Genomic DNA, 19,956 nt, shown 5'->3' with positions numbered 1-19,956 from the left:
TCTGGCTCAGGGGCGACCCTGGGTTTGTACAGCATAAACACGGCGGGTGAAGTTGGCGCTCAGAGTTGTGTGTATGTGTGGAAGGGGCAGATCCGGAAAAGCGAGAGGGTCGTTGCAGTTCAGGCTGGAGGGGGTTGGCAGAGGCTGCTTGCAGGAAGCCAGCCCCTTTCCTGCCTGCACTGACCCTGCCAGTGTGGCTTTGCTCCTCAGCTGTCGCTCCTGTTAACATTTACACCCAGCGTGCGGCTGCCCTGCGGGCGTGGCGGGGGAGGAGCGCTCCTCGGCATCGCTCCCGCCCGCGCTGTGCGTCCTCGGCTGCCCCTCTCCAGAAGGCCCCCAGCCCCGGAGGCAGCGCGGAGGGTTATCTGACCCACATTCCAGACAGCTCAGTCGGCCCCAATTAATCTCTCAGGAGAAATAATTGCTGCTCACCCTGGGCCATTTTCCTCCTGCCGCCTCAGCTGGATAGTTACCTGCCGCGGGAGTACTGGGAGAAGCTGGAGGCCAGCTCGGGGTCCTCCCAGCTCAGCAAGGACTGCACCTGGCCTCAGCTCCTGCTGGTGCAGCTGGGCGTTCACATGGTGGAGCTCCTCGTGCAAGTGATCAAGGTACAGAGCAACATCCTGAACCCCAGCTTGGAGGCGAAACTCATCCCCGTCCTGTATCATGTCTACTCCTTCCGCAACAGCCGGCAGGTAAGGGCCCCAGGGCAGGGAGGGGTCTGTAACCAGGCATCTGGACCCTCCATCAGAACAAACCCACTAGATCATCAGGTCCAGCCTTCTGCCAGCACCAGGTGTGGTCCCCCATCCTCTTGGAAGGCATCGCTATTCAACTGAACATAAGAACGGCCCTACTGGGTCAGACTAATGGTCCATCTAGGCCAGTATCCAATGCCAGGTGGCCAATGCCAGGTGCTTCAGAGGGAATGAACAGGGAATCATCAAGTGATCCATCCCCTGTTGTCCATTCCTGGCAAACAGAGGTTAGGGACACCCAGAGCATGGTGTTACATCCCTGCCCATCCTTGCTAATCCCGTGAATTTATCTAGTTCTTTTTTATACCCTGTTATAGTTTTGGCCTTCACAACATCCTCTGGCAAAGAGTTCCACAAGTTGACTGTGTGTTGTGTGAAGAAATACTCCCTTTTGTTTGTTTTAAACCTGCTGCCTATTCATTTCATTGAGTGTGACCCCTGCTTCTTGTGTTATGTGAAGGAGTAAATAACATTTCCTTATTCACTTTCTCCACATCATTCAAGATTTTATAGACCTCTATCATATCCCCCCTCAGTCGTCTCTTTTCCAAGCTGAAAAGTCCCGTCTTTTTAATCTCTTCTCATACGGAAGCTGTTCCATACCCCTAATCATTTTTCTGGCCCTTCTCTGTATCTTTTCCAATTCCAGTAGATCTTTTTTGAAATCTGCACACGGTATGCAAGATGTTGGTGTACCATGGATTTATATAGAGGCCTTATATTTTCTGTCTTGTTCTCGATCGCTTTCCTAATGGTTCCTAACGTTCTGTTAGTGTTTTTGACTGCCACTGCACGTTGAGCGGATTTTTTCAGAGAACTATCCACAATGAATCCTAGATCTTTCTTGAGTGGTAACAGCTAATTTAGACCCCATCATTTTGTACGTGTAGTTGGGATTATGTTTTCCAATATGCATTACTTTGCATTTATCAACACTGAATTTCATCTGCCATTGTGTGTTACCCAGTCACCCAGTTTTGTGAGATCCCTCTGTAACTCTTCACAATCTGCTTTGGATTTGATTATCTTGAGTAATTTTGCCACCTCACTGTTTATTCCTTTTTCCAGATCATTTAGGAATATGTTGAACACTACTAGTCCCCGTACAGACCTTTGGGGGACCCCACTATTTACCTCTCTCCATTCTGAAAACTGACCATTTATTCCTACCCTTTGTTTCCCATCTTGTTAACCAGTTACTGATCCATGAGAGGACCTTCCTTCTTATCCCATGACTGCTTACTTTCTGAAAGTCTCTGAAATACACTATATCCACTGAATCACTCTTGACCACATATTTGTTGACCCCCTCAACGAATTCTAATAGATTGGTGAGGCATGATTTTCCTTTAACATGATTTGTTGGGGGAAGAGTCAACATGTTTTTTGTAATCTATTTATCTGTTCTTTACTATAGTTTCAACCAATTTCCCTGAAGGCAGGCTTACCGGCCTGTAAGTGCCAGGATCGCCTCTGGAGCCTTTTCAAACAATTGGCATCACATTAACTCTCCTCCAGTCATTGGGTACAGAAGCTGATTTAAATGATAGGTTCCATACCGCAGTTAGTAGTTCTGCAATTTCATATTTGAGTTCCTTCAGAACTCGGGTGAATCCCATCTGGTCCTGGTGATTTATTACTCTTTAATTTATCAATTTGTTCCAAAACCACCTCCAGTGACACCTCAGTCTGGAATGCCTCATTCCAGCAAAGGGCTACGGTCAGGCACATGTCATGTTAGTTCTAGTTCCTTTCCTTCCTCTTCCCAGCTGCCCTGACTTGTGTGTGTGCCCGTTGTGTGCCTTGCATGCAGGCCCCGTTCCACTGACCAAATAGCTTCCTTCCCTTCCCCCTATTCAGTTCCTGGCACACCCCACAGCCTCCCCAGAAGGGACAGAGGGTCATACACTGCCCCTGACTGTTCAGACATCCAGGCCTGCTCCAGCTGGGACCCCCCTCACAGCCTCGCCAGCTCCAGGGTGTTCGGCAGCTTCGGCTCCTGCAGCCCCAGTCCCGCGTCGCTGTCATCCTTGCTCACATGCTGTGGGTTAAATGGACAGCAGGTTTCGGGCAGCCGAGCATGATGGATGAACTGGAGTCTGTCCGTTTGTCTGGTTCCGAAGGGGAGGGCTGGGGCGAGAGGCCCCTTTCCCCGGCAGTGAGCGAAGTGAAGCCGCAGTGCAGGGTTACAGGAGCTTTGCATTGTGCTGTCTGACTGGACTCTCTTGGAACCCAGTCTGAAGGGAGTTGTAGCCCCCTGTGTCGCTAATGAACTTGCCCCCCTCTCCCTTCAGAGCTTCACCCTTCTTTAATTCTTCCCCCCCAGATCGGGTTTATAAAGCCCCATCCGATCCTCACCCAGATCCTGTCGAACGCCGCCGAGACCACGTTGACTTTCGACTCCTTTGTCATGCCCATGCTGTGCCCCCCGGTGCCATGGACCTCGCCGCACTTCGGGGCCTACATCCTCCTCCCCACCAAGCTGATGCGCTGCGTGGAGGGGGCCATCCAGCACCAGCTCCTGCTGGAGGAGTGTCCCCGCAGCAACCTGCACTCGGTCCTGGACGCCTTGAACCAGCTGGGCAACTGCCCCTGGAAGATCAACCAGCCCGTGCTGGATATCATCATCACCATCTTTAACGCCAAGGGCAGTGAGAAGCTGGACGTCCCGCCGCCCCTCTCGGAGGCCCCCAAGCCATCCGTGGCCCTCCGCATGGGGCCCAGCACTCCCTGGAGCAAGTCGTCCCTGAAACGCGAGCTGACACAGTGCAGGAAGAAGACGGCGGAAATGTACAGCCTGCGGACGGACGCCCTCTACAAGCTCTCCATAGCCAACCACCTGAGGGATAAGGTGTTCTGGTTCCCCCACAACATGGACTTCCGGGGCAGGACTTACCCCTGCCCGCCCTACTTCAACCACTTGGGCAGCGACATCACCCGGGCCATTCTGCTGTTCGCGGAGGGAAAGCCACTGGGGGCGCGTGGCCTCGACTGGCTCAAGATCCACCTCATTAACCTGACGGGGCTGAAGAAGAAGAACTCTCTGCGGGAGCGGCTGGCCTACGCCAACGAGATAATGGAGGAGATCCTGGACTCTGCTGACAACCCGCTGACGGTATGTAGCGGGGATGGTCTCTCTCGCTTTAGAGGGAGCCCAGAACAAGCCTGGCACTGCTAGCCCTCAGGGAGAGGCATCAGGAACTAAGTGACAAAGCAGTACCCTGGAATCCAGGACCTCTCGAAGCTGCTCTCAGCTCAGGTCCACACGACAAGCTTGTGCGGGCAGAGAGCTGTGATTTCCTGACCGATCCAGCTGTGTCTGCAAACGCCCCAGTGTAGACGCAGTTATGCCAGCAGATCTGTGCTGTTACTGGGGTGGCTTGTTTCGCTCAGTGGGGCTGGAATAAACCCTGTTGGCAGTTGCACAGGTTTGCCGGTTTGCGCTAGGAGTGCTTTGCTGGTATTGTATCCGGCATCGCTACGCCGGCAAAGCGCCTCTAAATGTGGCCGCCGTGATTCTGTGAGAGAGGATCTTGCCCTGCGCCCAAAGTGGAAGCCGGTGAGCGCCTGCCCACCCTGGGTGGCTTTATTAATATTCCAGTAGCACCCTGGGGGCCCAGTCGAGACTGTGCTAGGCCTAGTGAGAGACAGGCACTGCCCTGAAGCTCTTCCAGTCTAAATACGCACAACAGGAAGGGTTGAAGAGGGATGCTGAGGCCAGGTCTACACTAGAAACTTTTGCTGGTATAATAGCGTTAGTTAGGGGTGTGAGCTGCAACATTTTTATACTGGCCAAAGCCTTCGTGTCAATGCGGTTATACCGGCAAAAGGTGGTACTGCATATTTCGGGGGGGATAGCTCAGTGGTTTGAGCATTGGCCTGCTAAACCCAAGGTTGGATTCCTCCCTTCCAACCCTGATATTCTATGATTTGGGGAGCCAGAATACGCTCCATCAGCAAGCCTGTTTTTGCCAGTAGAACCTGTCTCTCTGCTAGGAGGTGTACAATACAGCTGTACTGGCAAACCTTTTCTAGAGCGGACTAGCCCACCGATGGGTGGGGCGACTTGCCGGAGGTTGTGCCGCAGGTAAGTGGCGGGAGACGTGGCTCCTGGTTCTGACCCAGTTCAATACCCAAGCGCTCTTCTACTCTATTGCTGAGATGCTCTTTCCTCCCCTCCCCCCAGGGCAGGAAGTGGTGGATGGACACCGATGAACCCTGGCAGGCCTTGGCATGCTGCATGGAGATAGCCAAGGCTTTGAGATCGCCGGACCCCACAGCCTATATCTCGCACTTCCCCATTCATCAGGTAAGGGGCCTGGTGGCTGTGAGTGTTGGATTCCTCCTGCATGGGGCAGAGAGCTTGGGGAGCTAACAGAAACTCGGCGGGGAGAGGGCAGAGGGATGTGGGAGGCTCTGGGTCGCAGGGGCTGTTGGAACTGCAGTGGTGCTTGGGTTCGACCTGTAAGCAAACAGACCCTAATTCGCTCCCATGGCAAGGACCAGGCCACTTTCAAGTGCTTCCTGTTCTAGGGTATGGACGGGAAGGATCAGCGTGCACAAATCCCTGGTCTCTTCCTCATTAGCTGCCAGGCCTGTTATCTGGGTATTTATACGGCCGCCATCCCCATAGTATCTAAACCTCTCCCAAGGATCTGTAGATTCAGTCTCACTACATACTCCTGCGGGTAGGGAAGCATCACTAACTATATGCTGTGCAGATGGGGAAACTGAGTCACAACGCTGCAGTGACTCACCCATGAGTTTGTAGCAGAGCTGGGAATTGAATCCAGCCTGACCCTGTGTTGGTTTGGATCAGGCAGGCTTGCTGCGAATAGTGGTCGTGGCTGCAGTCTCTGAAAGGCAGGTACTGCAACTGCTCCGTATATGCCCTGGAGGGGTGGCGGGGGGGGGGAATCTCTCCTACTCTGAAGACGAAGGGCTTATGTCAGCTGTTCCAGGTCCTTGCGCATCTGGTCTGAGGGCTGGAGCAGAGCAGCTCTGCTGGCTGGAAGGATGAAAGCCTGACTCTGGATGAGGGCAGAGATCGTTCCTGCTGCGCTAAATGATGCGAGTCCAAGTGCTTCGTGCTCACAGCAAGGCCAGGCCCCGACGGGGCAGTGGAAGCAGAATAACCCTGAGCTTAGTCTACTCACGCTGCCTCCTCGCTAGCGGGGGCTGCCCTTACCCTCCAGAGAGGAGCTGTGGTAGAAAGGATCAGTTCTCATTAACCTTAGCCCTGCTCCGTTCCGACAGCACAGCCTGGGTGCACCTGACAGAGGCCTGTGTCGTCCGAGGATACCCCGTCATTAACATTTCCCTGCAAGAGGCGTCTGTGTTTCTCCCCTTAGAGGCTGGGCGAGCGTGTGTCAGAAACTAACCCCAATGACTCGGATCTCATCGGTGTGACGGCGAAAGCCGATGGGGATGGGGGCGGAATGGAAAATCAAAGCTCAAGCGGAGGTGCTGGGAGTCACTTAACAGCTGGTCCATCAACCTCCCGTTGACAGAAGCAGTTCTGAGGTGGGGGCACGGCTGCCATGGGCCTGTGGATCCCGTTTCACCTGTCTGCAGAGCTGCAGGTGCCCCAGTTGGGACAGGGTGGTCCTTTCTCCTGGTGGCTTCAGCCCCCCCCCGAATATAGACACTGTAGCAGGAGTGGTGGGAGTACTGAGCATCAAGGCCTCTGCAGTTCAAAGTATGTGTTGCAGGGTGGATTGATTGAAACCACCCGGTAGAAAGGCTCCATTTAAGTCATCAATTTGAATCCGCTTTTCTTTTTCTAAAAAAGTGCATTCTCATTGATTGGGATAACCATTAAAACATGTTGATTTACACCTAAGCAGAGCCTTTCCATTGGCTTTGGTACATCAATTTTCTACCTGGGAGGGATTGCTAGAAAAATACACATTTATTTAAGCAATTATATGGCTTAACATTTTCAGATTCTTATTAATTGAACATTTTTAATATGTTAGAAAGTGGGGAATAATACATTGCTTAGTTACTCGGTAATTATCTTTTTCCTCGTGATCGGTGTCAGGCTGGGTTAGGATGGTAATCGGAATGTAACGAAACACGCAACAGCATATCAACGTTAACACCCTTAAATGTTTTGGACAGATAAACTTCTCTTATCACAACATGTTTCAGATTTTCAACTAAATGGTTTATTAAACAGAGGGATTAACCACAGTCAGTGAACTCAATTGATTAGTTCAGGTCAGCCTGGGAAAATTTTCAAATAAGCCTAAATGAAAGTGACAGGAGCTTAAAATCTTACTTACCCTTGAAAATGAGACAGTCTCCTAAGTTACTTAGGTGGATCTTTCGTACCATATTTATAAAGTTTAACTTCAGAAGTTAGATGCTTACTGCCCTGATTCCTTCTTTATCCAGAAAAGCAGCCTTTAACGCAAAGTTTTTGATAGAGGCTCATGGACTCAGCTTTTTTTTGTTATTTAAATGTTTGAAGAGATTATAATAAATTTAGGCCTTAACCTATTTTGTATTAAAATCAGATTTCATTTTAAACAGGTTTACATTTTTAAAGAAAATGTTGTTGTTTAAATAAAATAAGAAAAATCTGATTTAAATTAAAAAAAAAATCTGTTTTAAAAATTTTGTTTTCAAAACCACAGAGTTTTATCCACCCTGCCATGTTGCATTTTAACTCCCCCCTCCCCCCCAATCCCATTGCTTGGTTCACACCAGGCATGTTTTTGTCTGTGTTGTCCCCCCAACAGCTGTCGATCCAACTGTTGTGGGAGATTGCTAAGTGGCGAGCATCTGCAAAGGAGGCCTGATACCTGTCTGGTCACCTAGACTGCAGTGCCACACTTAGGACAGGTCGATGTTAGGTTTGGTAAGGGTCAGGGTGGGGGCCCAACCAAACCCTCAGAGCTGAACACCCCAGAGTTTTGGGAGAGCTAAGATCTGGAGCAAAACTCTGGCTCAGTTGCCTGTTTGGTTTCAGGAAGGTTTTCCAAGCAACGGAGGAGAGGCAGCCTGACCCAGTGGCTGGAGCATTGGTCTGGGAGTCAGGAACCCTGGATTCTATTCCTGGCACTACCATGGCCGTGTTGCGTGAACCTTGGGCAATTCCCTGCCCTTCTCTGGGTCGGTCTCCCCTCCCACCCTTTTTGTGTCTTATCTACTTCAATTGTAAGCTCTTCTGGGCTGCCTCGTACTATGTTTGTACAGCGCCTAGGACAATAGAGCTCCTATAATACAAACAATAATTAAAATGTTGCCATTCTTTTTTTTTGTAAATTCCAGTGCAAACTTACTGTGGGGGGTAGAGAGAGGGGCTGATTTTGTAAACGTCCCATGCCATGTTTGCAACCCCGTTGTTGCAGCATCGGGCTAGTTCCAGAGACTCAGACAGTGATGCAGACGGGAGGTGAAAGGGAAACCGATGAGTCCTTTGTCCCTGCTGGGAAAAGTAAAAAAGCAAAAACGGTGCAAAGTCCGCATCAAAAATTCTTCTTTCCTGAGCAGTTTCCAGCAACATTGGTGAGGGCATGAGAAAGTCAGTGGGAATTGGGTGCCTAACTCCCTTAGGCTTCACTGAAAATCCCAGCCCTGGCTTTTAACCAGGCAATGCCCCTTTAAATGGCCAGGCTCTCAGTCCCACCCTTTGTTCTTCCTGCTCGCAGGACGGCTCTTGCAACGGGCTGCAGCACTACGCCGCGCTGGGGCGTGACGTCATCGGCGCCACCTCGGTCAATCTGATGCCGTGCGACAGCCCCCAGGACGTGTACAGCGGAGTGGCCCAGCAGGTGAGACAGAGCCGGTAACCCTGGCAGGTCCCGACGGTTCACCCCTCTGCTCGGACCCACCGTGGAGCTGGTGGTCAGTGTCCCCAAGCAGAACAGTGCAATTCCTGCCCTCCGGGGGGAGAGGAGAGGCTGAGATAGACAGCAGCATGCATGCAACAGGCTCAGTAGACATCGCTGATTGGAATCTAGCGCCGGACTGTCCCTCTCTCCCCTAGAGGGAAGCACTGCGGTGGCCACAATGAAAATCCAGCTGAGATTGTGCTAGAAGAGGGGAGGGTGTGATCACAGTAGACAGAGAAGGAGCCGTGACCGAGAAATCCCCAAGCCATGAACCATCCCCAGGCTGCTTCTCTCTGGGTTTCCTCCAGGTGCAGATGGGGAGTTGGTGAGACAGGGTCTCCAAGCAGCAGGGAGATACTCCGCCTGAGTTGCTAGCACCTGGCCAGCACATAGGAGGAGAATTCTCTCTCTTTTGGGCGACGTGGGAAACTGATCTCCATGGCACATTCAGTCCTCGGCCTCTCTTCAGAGACTGGGGTTTTCTTGGCATGTTTTGCAATATGAAATCGGCCTGTTGGGAACTGGACTGAGACCTGCCGCATTCATTCCGCACACAGAAACTATCCTTAGCTCTTATCTAGAGCTTGTCATCTGTGGATCACCAAGGTCAAGTAGCGTTATCCCCAATTTTCAGATGGGGAAACCGAGGCACAGAGAGCGGCTCAGCCAGAGGGTCACTGGCAGAGCCAGGAACAGAACTCTGGTCTCCGAAGGCTTGGTCCAGTGCTCAATCCACTCGGCCACACGGTGCACCTGACAGCCATTGGGTGCTGTGCCAGCACAGGGGTGCAAAGGGTCCGTATCGCAATACCAGTGCCCTGAGCTGGTGTCTCTGTGGTCCAAAAACTCCCTAGTTCCTCGGCTAGTGGCCTCTGTTATCCAGGGTGGCTAGCATGGGCCACAGTGTCTGTCGTGGGTGTGCGGGAGGGGCATTCCTAGGGCAGACCGGTGGTCTTGGCTTGGTTTCTCCACAGTCTGTGTAGAGGGGGTGCAGCCCAGCTGGGGCCTGGGGCTCCCTCGATGACCCTATTCCTATCGTAGAATATCAGGGTTGGAGGGGACCTCAGGTGGGTCCTGATTCAGCGGCGGCAGGATCACGGCATCTCCCCCTTGGTTCCTCTCCACGCTGCCCTAGGTAGAAGAATTCCGGAAGCGGGATGCCCAGGAGGGCATGAAGGTCGCCCAGGTCCTGGACGGCTTCATCAGCCGCAAGGTGGTGAAGCAAACGGTGATGACGGTGGTGTATGGCGTCACCAGGTACGGAGGGAGGCTGCAGATCGAGAAGCGGCTCAAGGAGATCAACGGTTTCCCACAGGTAGGACGTCCAGCCCGGCTTCCCCGCTGTCCCACCTGTGGCCGCTGCCACTGGTGCCTGGCTGAGTTTTGTGAAGTGCCTGTTCCCCTGTGGAGAGATTTCCCTTTTCCTCCTCCCCCGGCGCTGCCCTGCCCTCTGGGTCCTGCTAAGCTAGATCCAGGCCAGGGGGTTCAGCGAGTGGGGTGGAATGGGACCCAGGTTCTAGGTGGTTTGCAGGCCCCTTTCTCCGCCTGTCGCAGGATGCGGGATTCTTCAATCAGGTGTATCCTGTCCCTTTGGTTCCCAGCATTGTCATCTGCTGCCCAGCCTCTCTGGCAGTAATGGGCCTCAGCTGGTGTCTTGTACAATACAAGGCCGTTCTGCTCCCTCTGGGGGTCGTATTGGCCCCCCTGAACCTCCCAGATATCTGTCTCCATGCAGCCTGCTGGTGCCGAGGCTGGGCTAATGGCACCTCCTGCAGAGCAGAGGGTTTCACTCAGCACCTCTCAGCGGCTCGTAGTCCCTGTTACTTACGTGGCCAGTAAGGCAGTGCAGAGGCCGGCAGGGTGCCCGGTGACTTGGCCCTCCTCCCGTGGGAGAGGAGAATCGTGTTAAGTGCCAGAGCTCAGCTTCCTCTCCACCCACTCGGCAGCCAGATCCGGGTTCGGATTCCCGGTTCCCCTGACTTGCAGCGAGATCTGGGGTCTCAGCTAGCCCAGGTGGGAAGGCAGGTTCTGTGAGGTGGTAACTCTGGAGGGGAGGGAGACACGTCAGCAACGGCTCATCCCGGCTGTGGTCCTTCGGGTAAGAACGCAGGCGTGTCTTCATCACAGGGACTCCCACTCCTCCCCAGGGGAGCCCCTCACCCTGCCTCTGATCCTCACAGGAGTACGTCTGGGAGGCGTCGCATTACCTCGTCCAGCAGGTGTTCAACAGCCTCAAGGAGATGTTCTCAGGGACTCGAGAGATCCAGGTAAGGTCCCTGCTGCTTTTCCCCTCACTCCCCTCCTCTTCTGGCTTCCCTGTGTGCTGGAGAGAGCAGCACCGCAGAGCTCCTGGGAGCGCTACAAGCAGGCTGGAGAACAGGAGAGGAGCAAGGGGGGGAGCCCCTAGAGATTGTCTCCTCCCATCATCCCGGGAAATGCACCCCGATCTCTAACGCCAGCCCTGCTCAGGAAGTGAATCGGGGCCACTGGATCTGGCATCTCAAGCAGCAGGTCTCTGCGGGATCCTAGCCCCACAGGAGCATTCCTGACCCCCACCCAGGTGGAATGACTCCCCTGGAGAAGGGGGCCGGAGGGTGTTGTGCCATCCAAGGTGGGCTCAGAACTGCCTGTGGTGGGCGGGGACGTTATGGGGTGAATCTGTCCTTAGAACCCCTGGAGCCTCCGGGGCTCTTGAAAGCTGCTCACTGCAGTCTGTCCCTGCAGATCTGGCTGACGGAGAGTGCCCGGCTCATCGCCAAGTCCGGGAACACGATGGAGTGGGTCACCCCGCTGGGCCTCCCCATCGTGCAGCCGTACCATCAGGCCAAGTCCACAGTGGTGAGTGCCAAGGGGAGCAGGGGTACCGGCAGCTTGTGAGCTGGGACTTCAGTATGGAACATGGGGGATCTAGCTCAACGCCCCGCCGACCACCGTCCTGGACCGAGGGCATTAAGGGGCAGCGCGGCGAAGTCTCCAGCCGGTGCATGTGTCGAACCTTGCTGTGTATGTGTGGGTAGTGTACACCGTGCTGTGAAGACTCCAGCCGGCGGGGGTGCCGAATCTAGGTGTGTTATACATGCCCGTAGTACAGTGAAGTCTCCCGTGGGTGGGTCTGGGCGGGGAGGGTTTGTGAGGGATGGGTATGGTGTCAGGCCGCGCTCTCTTCCCCCCCTCCCCACTGACTCACTGGGGTAATGAACCTTTCAGACTCCGGGAGGTGAGCCCAGCACGAGGCAGGGAAACAGGATGAGAAATGAGAAATGGTTCCTCAGGGTTCACGTGACTCACTCTCGCTCCAGTTCCACACTCATCCTCGCTGATCCCCTTCCTTCCCTCTCTCCCCCCCAGTCTAGTCCTCTCAGCAGCCCTCTCCCTCCCACTCCACCTGACTAATTCAGCAGCTGAGATTCTTGGAGGTGGGAGGAGTTTATCCCTGACAGGAAGAGACCAGAGGGGGCTTGTATGAGCACTGACATGCGGGCATGAGTCAGCTCTGGGGCGGGGCCCACGGCGGAGCCAGCATCCTTGGGGGGCTGAAGGGTGGTATTTAAGAGAGGCGGAGCTGGTGAGTAACCGGGGCTCCCCAAAGGCTCAATGATGAGACCCCCACGTGGTGCCGACGGGGGCAATTTTCCAGCAGGGAAACAGATTCCTGCTTGCCCACCTGCACGCAGAACCTGCCCCGTCTCCTAGCCACTGGCACGCCACGTCCCAGCAGTTATGGGGCAGTTCAGGGCGGCCTGCCTGTCTACAAGCCACTGATTTGTTCAGCTCCATTTCCGTGAGATAAAGGCCTTGAAGGCCAGGGAGCCTGGGAGCCGGTGAGTCTAGCCGCTGGACGCCTCCTGGGAGACATGCTGGCCAGCAGGATGAAAGCTCCTGTCTGCTTTCAAAGATCTGAAGTAGGCTGTTCTAATCTGGCCATGGGCTCCCTGCCCTGGGAGGAGGCCGGGCCAGTCCTGGTCCTAGGCTCTGCACGGCGCATGCTGGGGGCCTATTGCTCGCGTGAGCCGCTCTCCAAGAGTGGCATGCCTGGGACTCCCTGGGAACGGGTGAGTGTGTCTCTCTGCAGCTGAGTCCGGTCTCTGTCTCTCTCTCCCTAGCTGAACAGCACCATGCAAACCCTGAGTCTGAACGTGCGATTTGACGCCAGCCAGTAAGTACCAGACTGCGAGAGCTCGGCGCAGACTCTGCGTTCCTTTCCCCTCAGCCTGAGTGATTCCCCCGCCCGCCCCGGTGCAGCCTGGAACTGGGGGAGCCCTCGCCTCCAGGCGGTTTGGAGACCAAATCCTCCCATTGGCAGATGAGCCCGCAGCAGGAGACACAGGCACTGGTCAGGGCTGCTGCTGGTATTCGCACGCTCCTGCGTTCCTTACCTCATGCTGCCCAGTGGGCGTAGGGGTTGGCAGGGGAGGAAGGGCCGGAGGGAATCCAGCAGCGTCCGTGGACAGTGCTGGAGGTGCAGGGCCGTAGCACCCGGCGTGGGATTCCTGGAGAGCGCAGCATCTGCCACCTGCTCCCTTGTGTCCATGGACCAGTGGGGGGGGCAGCCCCTAGAGCTCCCGTCACCCCAGGGAATGCAGCCCAGGCTCCATCCCCACCTGTGCTCTGCCCACTGGATCCAGTTCCCTCCGATCGTGTAGCTCTGGTTGGCATTACCCTGGCAGCAGGTCCTAGGCGCTCTGTCTCCCTGCTCGTCCCTTCCCCCGGCTCTGGCCGTGGCGGGCAGCCGGGCTGTCTGACTGACTGGTCTGTGCTCCGCTGCAGGAAACCGGATATAGTGAAGCAGAAAAACGCCTTCCCGCCCAACTTCATCCACTCGCTGGACTCCACGCACATGATGCTGACGGCACTGCACTGCCACAGGTAGGGTCGCCTCGGGTCATCCTTGGGGCTACTCTAGCATTGGGGGAGGCAAATCCGCAGGGTTGAGCTGCCCGGGGTCCAGCCCTGCTCCTACAGCTGGCAGCCCCTCCCCCCACGGGCCTGCGATCAGGGAGGCACCGTACCCAGGGCACTAGGCAGTGCCACAAGGGATGGCAGGCCCCTGTGCCGGCGCCAGCAGGAGGGTTTGGCTGCCTGAGGCAGGGCCTGGGGGTCTCTGCGGGCACCACCTGACCCGGCTGTTCTGCTGCCTTTCAGACGGGGCCTGACGTTCGTCTCGGTCCACGACTGCTACTGGACCCACGCGCTGACTGTGGATGTCATGAACCAGGTAGAGACCAGCTCCACCCCCGCGTGAGCAGAGCCTCTTTCACTGACCCAACGCATCCGCCTCGAGGGGGCTCGGCAGATGCTGTCCGGCCCCTGTACCTGGCTCTGGAAAGCGTCTCCTCCCCCCGCCCCAATTACGTGGGTCTCCTTTCCCTCCCCACCCTGTAGTCTGATTGGCTGTCGGTAACCAAGGCGATGCACCCTGCAAAATACAGGGTGCCAAGATGGCACCTGCTGTTCATGTGTCCCAACCCGCAGCCCCCTGCTATCCCAGCCCTGGGCTCCCCAGGCACGTAGCTCTGCCATTGCCCCTTGCTTGTAATGCACGGCCCTTCCTGGGGTGTTAGCCCTGGGCTTCCCTCCGCTGACACCCCTCGACCCACAGCCCCTCGCTGTGCTCCATGCTCTGCAGACGCACCCCACCTTCAGCCCGGTGAGAATAGCTCTACATGGAATTTGTCTTGGGGTGAGAGGGGTGCAGGCTATGGTATTCCACTCACTTGTGACCTCCGTGCACTGCCAGGTGTGTCGAGAGCAGTTTGTGGAGTTGCACAGCCAGCCCATCCTGCAGGATCTGTCCCGGTTCATGCTGCAGAAATATTGCACAGCCTCTCTGTAAGTACCCAGCTCGCCCGCCCGCCCTCTCTGGGGCTCCTTCGGGGGAACTTCCTTTGTTGACTGCGCTGTGTAAGTTCCACCGCCTCCGGCTTGGAGCCTATCCGCAGTATCCTTCTTCCGGCTGCCCCTGGGCCGCTCTAGGACAAGGGTGGCCCAGTGGTTAGTGAGCTAGGCTACGGCTAGCCTGGGTTCAATCCCCTGCTCTGCCACAGACTCCCCGTGTGACCTTGGGCAAGTCTCTCTGGGCCTCGGCTCCCCATCTGCAAAGGAGGGTGAGATCACTGCCCTGCCTCAGAGCTCTGGGTGCAGAAATTCTGTGAAGGTTGGCAGGTACTCCGATACTCTGGCATCAGAGAGCGATACTGAGATAACATGGACCGCAGGAAGATACTTAGATGCCCAAGCGGTCACATAGGGAGAGTCTTATCTCGAAGCTGATCTGGTGGTTCCTTTGACACCGGGGACCTGTCACCGCCCCCTTGGCTCAGAGCCATGTGCCCACAAGCTGCACAGGAGATGTGTGAGAGTCAGGCTGGGAGCAGGAAGGGGTCACGTTACTGTTTAACACCCCTTTTTGTTGTGGCTTTTTTTGACCCAGGGCTGAGTGGAGGGATAAGAAGTTCCTTGAATACAAGAGGCTGGTGGAGCTGCTGTCCAAGGTCCCTGAGACAGGTACTGTTATCCCTTGTGGTTATTACAGTAGTGCCTCTGGGCCACCCACGAATGCTAGGCACTGGACACACACGTGCCTCTGGAGCCGGTTCCCAGGGGCGGCTCCCAGGCGTGAGCCCTCTGACATGAGTGATTGGAATGAGCCGGCCCCCAGCTCTTCCCCGACAGTAGCCATGTTTCTGATGACCAGTGTCTTTGAGTTCATCCCGCAGTGGGCAGGAGGAACCTACGAGACAGGGCATGGCCTTGTGCTCGGGGGCTGAAAGAGACAGAGGCTTGGTCTACGCCTAAGATGTAGGTTGACCTAGCTACGGTGCTGGAGAGATGTAGCTAAGCTCCGGTGTAGACACAGCTAGGTCAATAGAAGGATTCTTCCGTCAACTAGCTACTGCCTCTCGGGGCGGAGTAACCCTTTCTGTCGCTGTAGCAAGTGTCTGTAGAACAGCGGCAGGGCTGCAGCGGTGCCTCTGTAGCGCTGGTAGTGTAGACGCACCTTAGCCTGCCAGACCCTACTGGGGAGCTCGCTTGATCCCCGGGGATCCGTCTCGCGCTGCCAGGAAGGCTGGGTGAGCATCACTATCTTCCCTGTGTCTGACTGCCAGCCCCCACCCCAGCAGAATCTCCTCCCGGTCCCCGTCCTGAGGCTGGAGTGGACGCACGGCTGGCTGGGAGAACCCCGAGCTCGGCAGTGTCTTGCTGGGGCAGTTAGCGCAGGCGATCTAGCCGCGTTGCAGTTCAGCACTGCACCCTGCCTCCCTGTGTGACCATGGGCAAGTCACTTCATCTCTGGGCTTGTGTTGCCGTTCTGAAATGGGAACGGTACCCACAGCGTCCCCAGGGGTGGGGCAGAGACTGGTAAATATCTGGGAGTGCTGAGGTGCTCCGGCGATGGGGCCAGGGGATTAGGTAACTGAGTTCCCTATGACATATTAGACACATGTAAACCTTTTGGGTTCCCCTAGAGCTACGGCAGGATTTTCCTATTGTCCGTTTTCCAGCACTGTGTCCAGTCTAGATGTAAACGATCCAGGAGGGGACTCCTGCCCCGTCCCTTGAGAGCTAATCCCGCAACCTGGGAGATCTCGAAGCATTTCCTGAAACACCGTTTTCCCCTCTCAGTTCCACCCCGTTGCCCCGTGCCAGCCTAAGGGAGTGCCAGTGGTTCTCAATTGAGCATGTTCCTCCACTTCCCCTCCACAGCGCCCACCTTAGGCAGAATTTAGCTCGTTTCTTCTCCCCCTGGAAGCCAGTCTCCCCAGTGCGCTAATACGTCTTGTTGCTCTGCTCCAAACATTCGTATTTGCCGGTCTGTTCCCACTAACGAGACATCGCACCAGGGATAGAAGTTAGACGCATGGGATAGCGATTGCCGAGATGCGGCTGATACGCATGCAGCGGGAGTAAGACAATTTGTTTAGTTCCCTTAATCTCCAGGCGGGCGTCTCAGATGGGTCGCATGCATCCGTCTACGTTTTCTCCACAGGAGAAGGTGGGAGAAAGTAGCATTGCCGCTCACTGTTACACAGCTGCCACGCACCGCCCCAGAGGTGGCTGCATTTCAAGGGCGGGTGAAGCCTTCCTTTTGGGATGACTCTGCTAACATCAGCCATTGCTGAGGGAGCCCCGGGCGATCAGGCAGGGTTGGTTTTTATTGCGTGCGGGGCAGACACGCTGCTGCAGTTCTCAGGTGCCCTGAGAGCCGCAATCAGACCCCAGGTTTCGAAGGCTGAGATGCCTTCATCTGTGCGAGTCCCCTCTCCGCCCTGGTAGGACATAACCCCCCGCACAGCAATCTGCCTTTGGCTCCCACCCTGGCATCCAACTTGCCGTGCGAGCCCAGGCCAGCTGGAGAGCAGAACCTAACTAGCTGGCAGAGATAATCGGAGGTCACCAAGCAAACAGCCCTTGTCCTGACCCACTCTCTGTCCCTCGCTGGTTCTTCTGCAAGGCCTGGTCCACGCAAAGCTAGAAGCATCCTTGCCCCGGTACTGAAGCCTTCCAGCGTTGCACCCACCACAGCCTAGGAGGGGGGATAACATGTCCTGGGGTGGGCGTCCTAGCTCCTCTTCCTCCCCGCTAACCCTCTGCCCCAGGGAAAGCATCTGCCTGCAATGGGCTGGGTAGCAGGAGCGGGCCTGTGAGCAGAGTGGGCCCCCCGGCATGCTCTCTGCCCCAGGTGGGGTCAGGGAGAGTCGGGCTGATTGCAGCAAAGGGGCTGCAATACGTCTCTTGCTGCTCTCTCCTCCCTGGAGTGGGGGGCTCGTGCTGAGTTTGGGGGGTCGGGGTGTAGCCTAGAATTTAGGGCTGGAAGGGGCAGTGGGATCATCTTATCTGAGTGCCGGCATAACACACCCAGTGATTCCTGCATCCAGCCCGTATCTTGTGGTTGAGCTAGAGCACATAGTTGAATCCTTTCCCCTAGAATGCTAAGACGCCCCCAGTCTCCAACCTGTGCAGCCCCCGCTCTGACCTTCCCTCTGCTCCCTCTTCCCCTGCAGGCGACTTTGACCTGCAGAAGGTGAAGGAATCTACGTATTTCTTCAGCTGAAACGGACCCCGGGCAAGGCCCTGGACTGCCTATCGAACGCTGGCTAATTGGACCAGAGGTGCCAGCCAGACGAGTCCAGGGTGGGACCTGGCTCACAGCACCCCCAGCAGAGAACAAGGGGAGACTGTGTCCAGGACCTCGTCCTGGGGGCACAGCAGACAGCTGGCCCAGGGAAATACCCCCAAGGGGTGCATCGGCCTCTCTGCTTTGGAAACGGACCCTGCCTGGAGAGCAGGAGCATGTGGCTCCACTAGGAGGCAGGATCTCTGCTTTCCCTTGTGCCAGGAGGGGCGTGGCGCTGCCTTCGTGTGGCTCTCGCCAGCCCAGCTCACCCGCTCCTCCCTCTGTGCCGAGGAGCCTTGAGCTGGAGATCACCGGCTGCTGGGGATCGCTGACGCTGACCCAAAGACAAGGTTGCTTTGCTCACCGGGAGCCTCTGGCCCCAAACTGAGGTGGAAGGAGAGGGGCTGATTGGGGACTGGCGTTCCCTGCGACCTCAGCCTCACACAATTGGGTCTCAGCAAGGGGCCCCTGTTTGCTGCTGGTAACTCAGGTGCTCTAGGCCAATCGACCAGGCCTCTCTTCCTCCTCCACTCACTACCCCATGCGTCCGGGGAGGAGGGCATCCTGCAGATGGAGCCCTCCAGGCCTGGCTTTGAACACCGTCTGGGTCACCCACGCCAGGCCGGAGCGCTGTCGGTGTGTGCAGGGAAGGGGGCCGTGGGTCTAGGATCCCAGTGAGACACTCTCTTCACTGGACTCCTGTGCTAGCAGCTCTAATGGTGCCGTTGCCGGCTAGCCGAGCGTGCCTGGGGGAGCTCCTCCCGGAACAGCAGCATCCTACAACCAAAGACCTCAGAGTGCTTTAGGATTCTTGGCCAATGAGCTGTTGAATAACCACTTGCCGGGGGAACGAGAACCTGCCTGTCCCTGGCCTCTGCAGCTGCATAGGACTTTGCTGGCGTTGGCCGGGGTGCGGCACTCAGCCCCTCACTCAGTTTCCGTTCCTGTCCTCTAGCAGAGTGTGTGTGGGGGGGGGGGGGGGGGATGTGCGCCTCCCCAGGGGAGTGGTTATTCTGCACTGGGGCAGCCAGTCACTACTGGAATCCAGAGGAACCTCCCGTCCTGATTCACCCTCCCTGCTACGCGGAGTCCTGTCACCGGGCGCTTTCCAGCGGTGTCTGGTTTTCTGGGATATTGAAGATTCGGCTGCACAGTCTCCGGTGGGGCGGGTGTGTAACTGGAGCGGTGTGTGGAGTATTGTACATTAAAGCCCTTTGAAACGTCTCCTGTCGGGGCTGCTTTGTTAGCAAGTGTGGTTGTATTCGAGTGGCGTCTAGAGGCCCAGCTGAGTTCAAGGCTGGTTGGGCCCAGCACTGCAGTGAGAGCACGTCCCTGCACTGAGGAGCTGACCGGTTCAAACGAAGAGAGAAAGGGTGGCCGGGGAAACTGAGGCACAGAGCAGGGAGGTCAGTGTCAGGAATATAGAACCCAGGGCGCCTGACTCCCAGTCTGCTACCCCATCGCTGGGCCACACTGCGGACCTCATTGTGTGGAGGTGCATGTTATCTACTGAGCCTGAGAAGGAGCCAGAATTTACCCATGTACGTTGCCTAAGAGCCACGGGAACACGTCAGCAGCATAGACGCCGACTTCTGCTGGTGCTGGTGGGTGCTCGACCTCCCTCTGCCCCCACTCCGCCACTGCCCCTTCCAACCCCTTCCCCAAATCCCCACCCCGGCCCCGCTCCCTCCTGGAGCTTGTTAGGCCACGAAAGGGCGGTTTTGCTGTGGCAAACGCTGGCAGGAGAAGCAGGGATGCGGTGCGCTCAGGGGAGGACGGGGGTGGAGAGGGGAGCTTGGCTGCCAGTGGCTGCAGAGCACCCACGAATTTTTCCCCGTGGGTGCTCCAGCCCCGGACCGCCCACGAAGTTGGTGCCTATGGTGAGCAGCCCCCCATCAGCTCCACTCCCACTCCCAGCGCCTCCCACCCACTGCCGATCAACGCCTCCCCCTCTCCCCCCGCACCTCCTGATCAGCTGTTTTGTGGCGTGCAGGAGGCTCTGGGAGGGGAGAAGGGGAGCGAGGGCGTGGCAGGCTCAGAGGAGGGGGCAGGAAGGGGTGGAGTGGGGGCAGGGCCTGTGGCAGAGGCAGGGGGTGAGCAGTGAGCCCCCCCCCCCCGCCCCCCCCCGCCACATTGGAAAGTTGGCGCCTGTAGCTCCAGTCCCGGAGTCGGTGCCTGTACAAGGAGCCGCATATTAACTTCTGAAGAGCCGCATACGGCTCTGGAGACACAGGTTCTCCTC

The 19,956-nt window shown here is 56.4% G+C and overlaps 1 protein-coding gene across 1 annotated transcript in view; it reads left to right on the top strand.

Moving 5' to 3' along the window:
• POLRMT (RNA polymerase mitochondrial) overlaps positions 1-18,938 on the top strand; it is a 31,328-nt gene extending 12,390 nt beyond the window's left edge. Inside the window, exons 9-21 of the mRNA XM_065578589.1 lie at positions 462-695; positions 3,085-3,873; positions 4,945-5,067; positions 8,417-8,539; positions 9,735-9,914; positions 10,780-10,866; positions 11,324-11,437; positions 12,703-12,755; positions 13,367-13,465; positions 13,742-13,814; positions 14,337-14,428; positions 15,030-15,103; positions 17,602-18,938. Of these exons, the coding sequence (XP_065434661.1) occupies positions 462-695; positions 3,085-3,873; positions 4,945-5,067; positions 8,417-8,539; positions 9,735-9,914; positions 10,780-10,866; positions 11,324-11,437; positions 12,703-12,755; positions 13,367-13,465; positions 13,742-13,814; positions 14,337-14,428; positions 15,030-15,103; positions 17,602-17,651 (2,091 nt within the window). The 3' untranslated portion in view covers positions 17,652-18,938. The remainder of the gene's footprint in view (positions 1-461; positions 696-3,084; positions 3,874-4,944; positions 5,068-8,416; positions 8,540-9,734; positions 9,915-10,779; positions 10,867-11,323; positions 11,438-12,702; positions 12,756-13,366; positions 13,466-13,741; positions 13,815-14,336; positions 14,429-15,029; positions 15,104-17,601) is intronic.
• The last annotated feature ends 1,018 nt before the right edge of the window (positions 18,939-19,956 follow it).

Source organism: Chrysemys picta, chromosome 25 (genome assembly GCF_011386835.1).
Source record: "Chrysemys picta bellii isolate R12L10 chromosome 25, ASM1138683v2, whole genome shotgun sequence".
Taxonomy (NCBI): domain Eukaryota; kingdom Metazoa; phylum Chordata; order Testudines; family Emydidae; genus Chrysemys; species Chrysemys picta.
This window is presented reverse-complemented; position numbering and strand designations above follow the sequence as displayed.